We start from the raw sequence: 13,082 nt of genomic DNA, 5'->3' as shown, positions 1-13,082 counted from the left end.
TGATTTAGTAAAATAGATGTTAAACATAAATAACTGTGCAAATATGTAAAACAAAGATCTTCAAAACTCACTTAATTTTATATTAAAAATCAAGCAGTGTTTTGCTACAAAATCTCTAAGTTCTTGTTTTAGAACTTAGCTCCTTTCTTGAGAGAGAATACATGATTTTCTATCTAGATTGTTACAACTGACTAGAGGACTAGTGTTAACTTTATAACTCAGTTAACTGCTAGTTTACACAGAGGATAATAATCATGCTATTAGCTTTTCTAAACCGTCACTTGTCATTTCTATTTATAGAAAATCAAATCTTCCATTTCTGGCTTAGCATATTTTTAGCATCCCGTGTTTACTTTAATCTTCCTCTGTCAGTTAATCTTTGCCATTGATCTTGCACATCTCTCAAGCTGCTTTTTGTAGACTTGTCAATCCAGCTATGTGAATTGTTTGTTGATTTGCAACCTTGGATATTAAACTGTTCTGCAATTTTGTACTTAGAGAAATTTCTTCACTTCGAGATCTCCAGTTAAGCTATAGAGAACTCGACATCTCGATAGGCATGTTGGCTTGTCGATATCTCTGAAACTTCATTGTTGACTTGACTTATCGATAACTCTGAGTTCTCTAGTGAATTTTGGTTTATCGATAACTCAGAGTTCTTTAATGGACTTTGGCTTATCGATAACTCAGAGTTCTCTAATGAATGTATACTAGTCGATATCTCTGAGTTCTCGAATGGGTATCTGAATTATCGATATCTCCAATAGCATTTCCTGAGTTCTCGATAGAAAATTCCTGAGTTCTCGATAGACAATTCCTGAGTTCTCGATAGGCAATTCCTGAGTTCTCGAATGACTTCTCTATAACACTAATTCTGTGACTTGTAGAGATCTTGACTTAGAATATTTTTCACCAAACAGAATTATTCTTCTGAGGCATGACCTTCTTGATCTTCTTCCAGATAGAGTTCTTAGGCTTGACACTGTTTAGAGAAAAATGCTCCAGTCTGCTCCATTTACATTTTACAGACATTAAGTGTTACAAGTATAAATTACAGATTAAGGTTACAGTACAACTAATCTTAGGGTTGGCCCCAAGCTTGACTGATTGCTAATGACATTGTTAGCATCAGTAATCTTTGACATCATCTATTATATATTACAATCTCCCCCAACTTGTTCATTATGAAATTATGCACAAGTTCAGATTATTGAAGATTAATGACATTGTTAGCTCCAGTAATCTTTGACATCATCTATTATATATTACACAAGGGGTGGGAATAAATCAACCTTTAGTTGTCAAGATGTTACTCTGGTTTCTATGCTCCTAGCTGGTAGGGCTTTTGATTTGTCAAATCTGGTTCTCAAGAATATGATTGCCGCTGTTAATCAGAAAAAGATTGGACTCCCTTATGGTTTAATGCTTACCAAGGTATTTGAATTCTTTAAGGTGGATATTAAGACTGCTGTTAAGGTAAGTGTTAAGGAAGTTTTGGATGCTAAAGTGTTATCTCAGTCTAATTTACAAATTGAAAATGGATAGATTGTTAGGATTTTGCCTACTATTGTTCCTGAATCTCCTGTTGTTACTGGGCCTTCAACTTTTTCTCCAACTTCTGAGATGATGCAGCTGCTTAAAGGTATTCAAGATGATAATACCTTGTTGTTTGGTCATGTTGCTGCCACTACTGAGCAAGTCAACCAGCTCAAGACAGAGGTCAAGGGTTTGAATGATGTTTTGCTGAACTTCATGTCTACTCAGAAACCTTCAGCCTCTCAGTCAAATACAGACTTAGACACTGGCTTGGATGACCTTGTGAATGCTGTTGAAGGGATGGACCAACAGGAGAAGCAAGATGAGTTCTTCTCAACAAAAGAAGATGCTGCTATCAATTCTGCTCAAGAAGACTAATCTGCTTTTGATGATATAAGAGGGAGAATTTAGGAGAATTTAATTAAGTCTCTCTAATTTCTGAACTTGGGTTTTTGTTTAAGTTCTGTTTTTCTTAAGACTTGATGCATCTGGTACTTGATTTGGTGTCTATCTGTTTATGTGGTGTGGTAAAACTTGCTTGAGAGTTTTGGTTTAAGACTTGGTTATGCTGATGCTACTAATATTGGAAATCTGTTAAATTGTTTTTGCATGTAGATGCTTATTATGCTAATTGTGATATCTTTAGTTTTATTTTATATTTTGAGATATGCATAGATTTAGGGGAAGTTTTATAAATTCTCCTAGATGTGTGTAATCATCAAAAAGTGGGAGATTGTAAATTCCTTAGTTTTGATGATCAACACAACAAGCTATAATACTGTTATCTAAGCTTGTTTGCAGGTAATCAGCTTAATGACTTTGTAATTTTAAGCATAATTGTAGCAAGCTGTTATAAGACAATATTGTATCTCAGCAAGCTATGATCAACAGTGTCAGAATAACAGCAAGCCAAGATACACAGTCCAGATTCAACAAGGAAGTCGAATTTCATGGAAATATTATAGGATCTTCTTATATATCAGTTATAAGGATTCTCTAATATAATATACATGCATTATATACATAGAGCTCAATTATAAATCGTTTTTACTTTTTCTAATTGTTTTCCTAAAGAATAGGAGTTTGTTTTTCTTTCAAACTCTATCTTCTACAAACTGATTTAAACGTTTTATACTCTACAAAATAGAAGAGATATTTTCTGAACGTTGGACATCTTTGTTTCTCTTCTATCTAACGTATACATGAACGTTGGAAAACCATCCCAACGATCTTACACGGTAGAATTGGATTCTAGCCGTTGTAATTTGTTAAGGCTGTTTTCAAACGTTAATGTATGGTTATATATTGGTTCTTGCAGTTTTTAAAGGACTAACGAATTGCAAGCAAAAACATACAACTCCTGGACTTTATTGATTTCAAAATACTCTCGAACTCTTAATTATATACACGTGTTTCATATTAGAGAGTCTATAGTTTGAGTTGTAATCTTTATCATTGATTTGTATTTTTCAAATTGTATTGATTAGTTGGTGGATAAGTTAGCTAAGGGAAATAAGGGTTTAGGGTACTTGCTAGAGGAGTTTGTACTACGGGGTAGTATAGTACTTAGAGTACAGGTTCTTAAACAGGGTTTCAGCAAGCCATTATCAGCAACTAGGATAAAGGGAGATATATTGTTGTATCTTGTAGTTGTAACTTCATTGATCAATAATATATTCTCTTACCAATTTGGTAAGGGACCAGGTTGTAGACCATTGGGGCTTAGGGGTTGAACCTGGCTAAAATTCTTGTGTGTTCTATTTACTTTTCTGCACATTATTTTCTGCATTGCATTTAGTCATCTCAGCTTACTATCATTGTCAGATTATAGTTCGTTTGGTAAAATCTCAGCAAGATATTATCGGGTAAAATTTAAAAGTAATCCTAGTTAGCCATAATCACCTATTCACCCCCTCTAGGTGTATTATCATTTTTTATTAGTAGTGATTTTTAAATATCACGATCTTAAAAGTGGAGTAGATAAATATGATTTGAATATATTTTAATTTTTTAAAGTTTAGAAGAAATTAATATAAAATTAATGAAAGGTAACATATTTTTTTGGAAAAATTAATATAGTATTCTATACAAGTCTAAGATATATGACTACTACAGTGGCATCTATATTTATACTATATTATAATAACCGAAATAAAATATAATTATATTTAATGGTTATCCCCTAATTTTGGTTATTAAAAAAATATTTTTTTATTTTTCCTTTTATAAATAAAAAAATTAAATATAATAAAACGGGATAAATAATTTTTTTAAATATTACCGTTTCAAGGAAGTCGTATGTGGGGCACCTTTCGGGTGTGGGATGCTTGTTGTGTAATACTCCCTTTGTCCCTCCATTGTTTACACTTTTTTTTGGGATTCCCCTTCCAATCATTTACATTTGAAAACTTTTCAAAAATAATAAAGTTTTTATAATTTTTAAAATAACTTTATCAACTACTTTTCTTCACTATACGCACTTTATATATATAATATTAATCGGTTTAACTAATTTACTCGTTTTTTTACTTTTTCTTCACTTAAATCGTTTGGAATATATATGTAGCTTATATCTTCCGTCATAGTTTGCATCGACCTAGTAGCTGAACAGATTGACCTTATCGCTGGCGGCTGCAAGATCTCCCTCTTTCTCAATTACTTTTCAACATATTTAAACCCAAAAGGTGGAAGAAAAATAAATTTAAATATCACACACATATATTTCTGCATCTATGTTGATTTCAAGAAGTTCCGATCTACATCTATACAGCATGCCGGACATCTGGGTACTTTTTTCTACTTGGATATCTTATCTTGTCTGTGTAATTAGAATATGACTGAGTTTTGTTTTGTATACCAGTGATGTGTATGCAGCTGTGTGACTAAACTCTCAAGTTCTTGAATCTCGATAGCCATTTTTCTTTTTCTTTAAGCCCGAAAAAAAATTCAGTGCTGATTATAGTTGGGACGAAACAAATTTCAACTAATATTTTGTAACTTAGAACTGGGATCGAGGTGTGCCCTGGATTAATGGGAATGGGAATACATGGTATCCCAAGGGGTAAGTTGGGAATGATTTATACATTTGATGGGAATGTATTCCACATCAAAACACTAATACATGAGTTTGAGGTTCGATTCCTGTTAACCGAGATCATTCACCTGACGACCCCTTAAGTGTACTCCTCAGTGTTCTAAAAATCCTTGATATAATCGATCGATCCCCGATTAATCCCCTCCTTGATATAATCGATTGATCCCCGATTAATCCTCTATATGGTGCCAGATTGATTTGATTTTTGAAATACGATTAATCCTTGCAAGTTTTATCTATTAGAGTGTATATAGTAACTAAAATTAGATTACAACATTTTTTTAATATGAATAATTATGGAATTAATGACATATATATATGTTAATAAATAAATAAATAATCATAAGAATATTTTAATATTAAAATACCTCCTATGTTTACTCCAATTAGTCATAAATCGGTAGCTCAACAATTTATGTCCGATTCCCGATTTTGCAACATTGGTTATGCTATATATGTGTACTAGTTGTCAAGACCGAGTTTGGTACCAAGCATTCGGGGTCAAGTTAATTTTTGACCGCTTCTCTAAAAATTAGTTTTTGAACCTGATGACTACTAGGAACTCAGATTAGCGGTTAAAAATGAGTATTTGGACGAGTTAACCGATTTTTAGAACTTATGTGTTCCCAATAAACAATAATATTATAAATTAGTTACTTTTTATAATCATAAAAATATATCTATCACATTTTTGTAAAATAAGTGTTTAGTGTTGTATGCTTTTTCTTAAAATTTCAATCTACACAAAACTCATCCCTAGCATTCTTGAATTCCTGATTGCATCCAAAAGTTCAGATGTGGTATTTTCATACTGCAATAAAAACATTCCTTAATACAACTGAAAGTTCACGTGTGGTATTTTCATACTGCAATAGAAAGTTTGTGTTAGAGTGCTTCTTTAGGTAACAAGTTTCAGTGGTGTTGTATCATCAACATCATCTTCAACAATATTTTCAAGAATGATGTTTGTAATCTCTTATAAACGAGGGATTTTTAAACACATGTCATTTTCACTAGAAAGTTCTAATAAGCTATTGACATCCATTTTTTTGTAAGCAAGACCATTAATTAAATGGATTTATATAAAATAAGAATTATTTTTTATATATAATAAGCAAGACCATTTTTTTGTAAGCTATTAAATGTAAATTAATATACATTTAATTAAGTATTCTATATCACAGTTATCCTTATATATATATAAGAAATATAATTCTTATTTTGAGTTAATATCTAAAACTCTTTATGAGTTGATAATGGAACGTCCGTAAAAAAATCTGGTGACCAAAAGTATAAACTACAAATGATTTTTAGTTTTCTTATTATATAAAACTAGTTTACAACCCGTGCAAAGTACGGGTCGAGATCTAAATATCAATACTAAATTATATTTTAAAAAAATAATTCTAAATTATGATTATATATATTAGAGTAATTGGCACTTTGTAACCCATTTCTTTGGGCCTTTTTTCAATTCAGGTCTATATTATGTTTCCTTGCAAGTTGCACCTTTATCTTTGAATTTTGCTTTATTTTACCCCCATTTTTAACTTTTATATTAGGGGTAAAATCGAAAATTTCTGGTCTCAAAGAACAAATCGCCGGATCTTTCGATTTTCCAATCCAATCCTACAAATAAATATATGAATCGATTGCAAATAACAAGCAAAAACTATCTGTAACATCAAATTTTATGAAAAATGCCCGAAAATCAAACCCCCAATAATAAGAATATTAGAATCGAGTTCAATTTTTATTTTAGCGGATATGGATCAGCATATTAAATATTTGATCCAAGATTCGATAAAAAAATCCAATTATAAATGTAGCGAATATTTAATAGGCCGATCCATATTCGCTAAAATAAAAAATTAAACTCGATTCTAGGATTCTTATTTCGAATTGGGGTTTGATTTTCGGGCAATTTTCATGAAATTTGATATTACAAATAGCTTTTGCTTGTTATTTGCAAATTCGGTTGAACATTCCTTCGGTTCGATCCAAAACCGTACCGAAATTGTATTATGGAACGGACCAAACCGAACCGAAATAATTCGGTCCGGTTTTGGACCGAACGGGCCGAATTTGTTTTTTTTAAAAAAATTGTATTAAAAATTTTAAACCAAAAAATATGAAATCTAAAATATAATTAAAGTAAGGTGATATGTAGAGTTCTAAGAGTGTATAAATATAATTAAAAATTATGATTATAATTTTTAAGATATATATATAAAATATATAATATAAAATTATAGAATTTATAATTTGGTCTATTAACCAAAATATTTTTTAAAAGAACCGGAACGAACCGAATTTTATTTCGGTCTATTCGGTCCGGACCGAATAGAACAAATTTTAAAAAAATCAAGACTGATCCTAACCGAATTAGTACGGTTCGGTTCATTTTTTCGGTTTCGGTTTGGTTTTACTCGGCGCTATTTGCAATTGATTCATGTATTTATTTGTTGGTTTGGACCGGGAAATCTAAGGATCCGGCGATCTGTTCTTGGATATCAGAAATTTCCGATTTTACCCTTGATATAAAAATTAAAAAGGGTCCAAGGGGTGCAAAACAAAGCGAAATTTAAAGTTACAACTTGCAAGTAAACATAATATAGACCCGAATTGAAAAAATGCCGAAACAAATGAGTTACAAAGTGCCAATTACTCTATATATTAAATATATTATTATTATTACCAATTTTGTTTTGAAATTATAGCTAGTTTTGATTAACTCAAATCTCATAGATTATCAAACTCAAAATTATCACGTGCCGAACAGACATAACTAATATTTTACATAATTGGCAGATAGTTTAACCTTACATAAATCAACGTTATTAAAAATCAAAAGTATCTACTTACATTCAGGAATGGAGTAAGCAAATAGAGTTGATCTTCACAAAACTTTCAATTGCCCAGATGATATCTATGATATTAATGATTTAGTTATACAAAGTCGAAAATAATATCATTATAGAGTATGAAATATCTAATAAATTATAATATTATAATTATAGGGAGAGCCCGGGTGAAATCAAAATACCGAATAAAATAAATAAATCTTGTATTATTATATATATTATAGAGAATAAACCCAAATTTGAGTGATTAACAAAATTTGATATTTTATGTTTCTCTCGTTAATAAAGAGTATATATTCTCTAGGATTTGAATTTGTAATAAGTTCTAAATCGGATTACTTACTATCCGCTGGATTCAAGTTTTTTATATAGTTTATGATTTTATATTTATTTGCATATTTTTTTATAATAAATTATTCTTTTTATATGTATAAATTTTTATTTTGGTGCTGAATTTTGTTTTATAGGTGTGAATCTAAGAATTACAATGTAAATAGGATTTCGTTTATTTTATTAAAATAATTATATAAATTTTAAGATTAAAAGAAAAAGATTAATTAAACTTTTTAGTTTTTAATATTTTTTGTATTTGGAGTATCGGTACTTTTAAAGCAATTTTGGTGTAGATTTAATTTGAGATAATAATTGAGGTATTAATTGCAACTAATATTAAACAAAGTCAATAAAGTTATTAAGGTAGAATTCCAATATATAAAAACGATATAAATACCAGGCATATAACAATAAGAAAACGTGTAAAAATAATACATATAGAATTATAAATCATATATGAATTGAAAGAGAATATAGAATTATATTGAATCAAAATATAATTATAATAATACATATAGAGTTATAATGAGTTTCAAAAAGGGGTGAAACCAAAAAGTGAAAACAAAGTAACACCAAAAAGAGGTATCGCTTATTAAAAAAGTTATTATTGATTTTTTTTTAGTTTTTTAATATTTTTATATTTGGAAAACTGGTGCAACTATTCCATTAAACTTGTCATGAGCATCTTATCAAAGCTATTTTGGTGTAGATTTAATTTGAGATAATAATTGAGTTATTAATTGCAGCTAATATTAAACAAAGTCAATTAAAGTAATTAAGGTAGAATTCTAATATATAAAATAATATAAATATAAGAATTAAAAAACGGGTAAAAGATATATATATATATATATAAGTTATATAGGAATCAAAAGTGAATATAGAACTATATATCAATTAGAAATCAAAAAAGAAAAAAAAATAATACATTTAGAGTTATAATGTGATTTAAAAAGAGGTGAAACTAAAAGTTGGTCAAACCAAGAAGTAGTGAAACCAATAACCACCAAAAGAAGGTTTCGCTTATTAATAAAGGTTATTAATGTCTTAAAATCCAAATCCAATTCCAATTCCAAATTCTTTGGGTTATCCAAATATGTTATTTGATCAAATACAGAATTTCGAATGGAATCCAAGTTCCCAAATAGGCCATTACGGAATTTGTGGGCCTTTTTTTAGAAAAAGTCCCTAGGGTAGGATTCTAATTTATATCAATGATTACATAATTATATTTTTGAAGATATTGAAACAAGAGATGATGACCATTTTGATAGTGTTATCTAATTAATTGAAAAGATATTCCTAAAGTCACTCTGCACGTATATACGTAAACTCAGTTACAATGTTTCGCAACAGAATGTTGGATCTAATTAGGTGTGGTTTTATCTTGATTCTTATGTAATTTGCCTTGGTTTTTTATTTGTGTATGCATTAAATTTTGTTGGTAGTGTAATTGAAATCAGATCAAAATTCTTTATCTCAAACAACTGACAGGGAAAATATGTAATTGTAGTGCTGGTCCAAGTAAAGCAAGGAAGAACATATGGCTAGGAAACTAAGCAAAGAAGCCTCCATCGTACTATGTAATGGTCCTATTAATTTGAATTATGCCGTGACTTCAATATCAGCTGAGACGACAGATGAGGAGGTGCTAAAACAATCCCTTCGAAGTAAATCTCCTCCTGATGTAACAATCCATGTCCGTGGATCTGCCCCACTCAGTTTCGGAACATCACTTGTTTCTGTGGGCAATATGGTGTATTGCATCGGGGGCTCAAACAGTGATAAATCTAGTGGTTTTTTAGCTAGCAAAGAGGTCAGAAGATTTGACCCAAATAAACCAGAACTTGAACTTGATTGTAATCACCCACCAATGAATCAGGGTAGATTTTTTCCAGCTGTAGTTGCCTTGCAAATGATAATATATGTATTTGGTGGACTGAGTCAAACAGATTCTAATAACTCACCGTATGCGGAGTGCTTGGACACGAAAAAGCCTAAACATAGGCAGAAATGGAAGCCATTGACAGAACCCCCAAACCGATTATCTCTAGACTTTCCCCCGTTTGCTATCCCTTACGAGGCTAATACAGTCCTTATTGGAAGTTCTGACATCTGCATGGGTACTACCATCTTGATTGGCAGCCGACATGTTGCCCAAGGTGCACTTCTTTATGGTGTGCACAATGGGGTTTGGAATGAGTACTTGTTTAACCCCGTATCTATGTCAACTATCCAGGTTTTGAACCCAGTTAGTGTTGTGTGGGAGAAAACTATCTATTGGGTTGATGAAAGATATATATATGCATATGACTTGGACAAACACATTCTCTATGTGGGGTACACAAATGAGTCGGTGCTTTATGATTTTGGTCGTGGGTTTGACACAACACGTATGGGACCTGTTTTGATGCACTTGCAAGAGAACATTTTTTGTTGCTTTACAGTTTATGTTGAGGACCCTTTAGGTCCTTCCAGAACTGGTGTAGTAGAGTGCACTAAATTCCGAGTTACCAAGTATAATCAACAATCTGCTGATGCAGGGGTTCTGCATCTACAAGCTATGGGATACCAATCATATCGATGTGAAAATATGTGCGAGTTGTCCAGTGTTTTGCGCATGTAAGGAGCTGTTATTCTTTTATTTTTCCTGAAAATTAGTGATTTATCATAAATATTTGCATACATTTGTATAATTACGTACAGTATATGCTACTGTACTATAGTGTGCAAAAAGTATCTGTTAATATTATGGAAGTTAAATGACATTTATTTCGTGCTTTTAAATCTACAGTACAGTAGAATAGAGGCTTTGTAAAAGAAATCTACTTCTTTTACATGAATGTTTATAGTTAATAAACATTCCGATATTGTTTTCTGACTTGTGCTGCAGTCATGCAAGACAAGATTCACAATGAAATGATGCATCGGTAGACCGAAGTTATGGAGGACGACGAATATATGGTAAACCGATCCTTCTTTGCTTAACTATATGTAATTATTTATATCATCTGATAAGATTTATTTTATTTGAAAAATATGGTTTCAACAAGTTACACAAACTAACTTGTCCTCGAGGGCATAATATCCCTGTTCTGCAGATACGATGAACCTCTGCAGTCTTCCCTTCATGTGCCATGTGCCAAAATATGGTGAATGTTCTTTGGCAGTAGCTTCTAATTGTTATGGAAATTGACCTGGATTCGAACTTTTGAAATGCTTGGAAGATATATGTTTGTCAGTTTGCTAAGTTTTCATTTACTTTGTTATTACATGACTTAAGTTCAGTCTATTCTATTACTATTATTATCATTATTAGTAAATTATTAGTAGTAGTAGTAGTGTAGATCGGTCATTTTAGGCCAAGCAAATTTGTTGTTAAGGAGGTCAATCCTTCTGCTTTTGGAAAGCATACTTTATTTGCTAACCATGCATTTAATGAGTATCAAGTAGGTTTTTGTTTTTCAAGAAGTAGAATATGCAAGACTACTAACGGCAGGTGTTAGTGTTATGAAATAGGAATCATCAAGCGTAAGAAGGTATAATATACATTTAGGAAACGAAGGAATAATATATTTTGTAATCCGTGCAGCTCCACAGGGGGTCTACGACAGTTTTGCAACATGATTTTTCCTTCAGCTAACTTTGATATGTATAGCGGTGCCATGTTGACAGTAAATTTATTTATTACTCTCATCTGACTTTAAAGCCAAATTGCTTGAATTGACTGATTTTTTTACATCTATTTATACAATGGGGAATCCTTCAGTGCACAAACCAAGTAAAAGTAAGAAGCTGAAAATCCTAATGCCGGGATGTTATATTCGTTGTACCAATTTCAAGTTCTCACCAAACTGCTACAATTTGCTTCCCAATAACAAATTGTGCAACTGTTGTAGTGCCAACCAAAATGTTAAGAACAGTGCAAATACAACACTGTATATGAACTGTAGAAATTGTTTGGGCACCCAACAACTAATTATCCTGGACCAAGAACCTACGGATGCAGTAGAATTCTAATCGCGTCAATATTGATTTTAGATCTGGTAACGGCAGTCAAAGAAGATGAAGTTGATATGCAAATGCAGTGGAGGACCCAGGATATTTGTATAGGAAGGGCCAAAATGTATCATAATTTATTTATACATAATTTACCATCAAAATTCTTATAATAATATTAAGGTTTTACATACTTAAAATTACAATAACAATGCTATTCTAAGAGGTTTCATTTTTTGAAATTTTTGAAGTACATCATAGGTCTTAACCGTCATAAAAATATGTCGTTCAACATAGGTGACTCATAAATTATTTAGCCACTAATCTCCAATTCTATTACGAAGCGTAATCTTTACAATATTCATAGCGGAGAAGGATCTCTCAACTCCGGCGGTTATCACGGGTAAAAACATAGCTAACTTTATAAGTAGATAGACCAATCGATGAATTAAATGCTTTTCGGTTTTAATCATTTTTTACCAAGCCCCGCAATTGCATTTAATTTATAGAACATATCTTCATGTCTTACATCTTCAAAGTAAAACGGAAGTGCCCTTTCAAACTCCATAATTTGTATAGGAGAAAATTCGGAAGGATAAAATTTTGCAAACTTGATCAACTTCTCTTTATCAAAACCACGAAAAGAGTTTTGTGAATCAAGACATGACATGCATAAGAGTAAGTCGATACCAATTTCACTAAACCGGTCGTTCAATTCTTCAATTTATTTTTCTAAAATATCCACAAACTTGTCATTATGATAAACATGATAATTTGTCTAACACCCCGGACTTTCTTAAGGTTCTTCTTGGATCCACAAAACTTGCATTCATGTCAAGAACGACAATTTCATATTCTTCACGAAATGATGTAACTTTTTTTTATAAAATCCTTCCATCCATCTCTCCCTATTGTTTTAAGCAAAGATTTAGTGACATTAACAAGATACATTGCATTTACAATATCTTGATCTTTTTTTGCAAGGTGTTAGATATTAAATGCTATGAAATGTAATATGTGGGTGAATGTGTTTCTTGGATTGTTCTTGGTTTTAAACTTAATGGATTATGGTTTGAACAAAGCAATTTTAAGAAATGTAGATATTATGTTTAACTGAATTCACACAAACACAGTATATCAAAAACTCACTTAATTGAATTAATCAAGTTTGTCTTGCTACAAATCTGTGTTTTTAAGAAAATAAGAACTCAACTTCTTTTTTGAGAGAATACAAGAAAATCTAGATCTGTTTGTTA

At 31.1% G+C, this 13,082-nt stretch overlaps 1 protein-coding gene across 2 annotated transcripts; it reads left to right on the top strand.

Annotated features, from left to right (window-relative positions):
• Positions 1–4,115: 4,115 nt before the first annotated feature.
• LOC141707444 (uncharacterized) lies at positions 4,116–11,139 on the top strand. Of its 2 annotated transcripts, none has more exons than XM_074510612.1 (4): positions 4,116–4,322; positions 9,341–10,449; positions 10,721–10,791; positions 10,929–11,139. In XM_074510612.1, exons 2-3 carry the CDS (start codon positions 9,371–9,373, stop codon positions 10,743–10,745), a joined length of 1,104 nt encoding a protein of 367 aa, XP_074366713.1. In that variant the 5' UTR covers positions 4,116–4,322; positions 9,341–9,370; the 3' UTR covers positions 10,746–10,791; positions 10,929–11,139. The 2 variants fall into 2 exon arrangements, with proteins under 2 accessions (XP_074366713.1, XP_074366714.1); XM_074510613.1 differs by having other exon boundaries at positions 9,322–10,449.
• Positions 11,140–13,082: the final 1,943 nt, after the last annotated feature.

Source organism: Apium graveolens, chromosome 2 (genome assembly GCF_009905375.1).
Source record: "Apium graveolens cultivar Ventura chromosome 2, ASM990537v1, whole genome shotgun sequence".
NCBI classification, from domain to species: domain Eukaryota; kingdom Viridiplantae; phylum Streptophyta; class Magnoliopsida; order Apiales; family Apiaceae; genus Apium; species Apium graveolens.
This window is presented reverse-complemented; position numbering and strand designations above follow the sequence as displayed.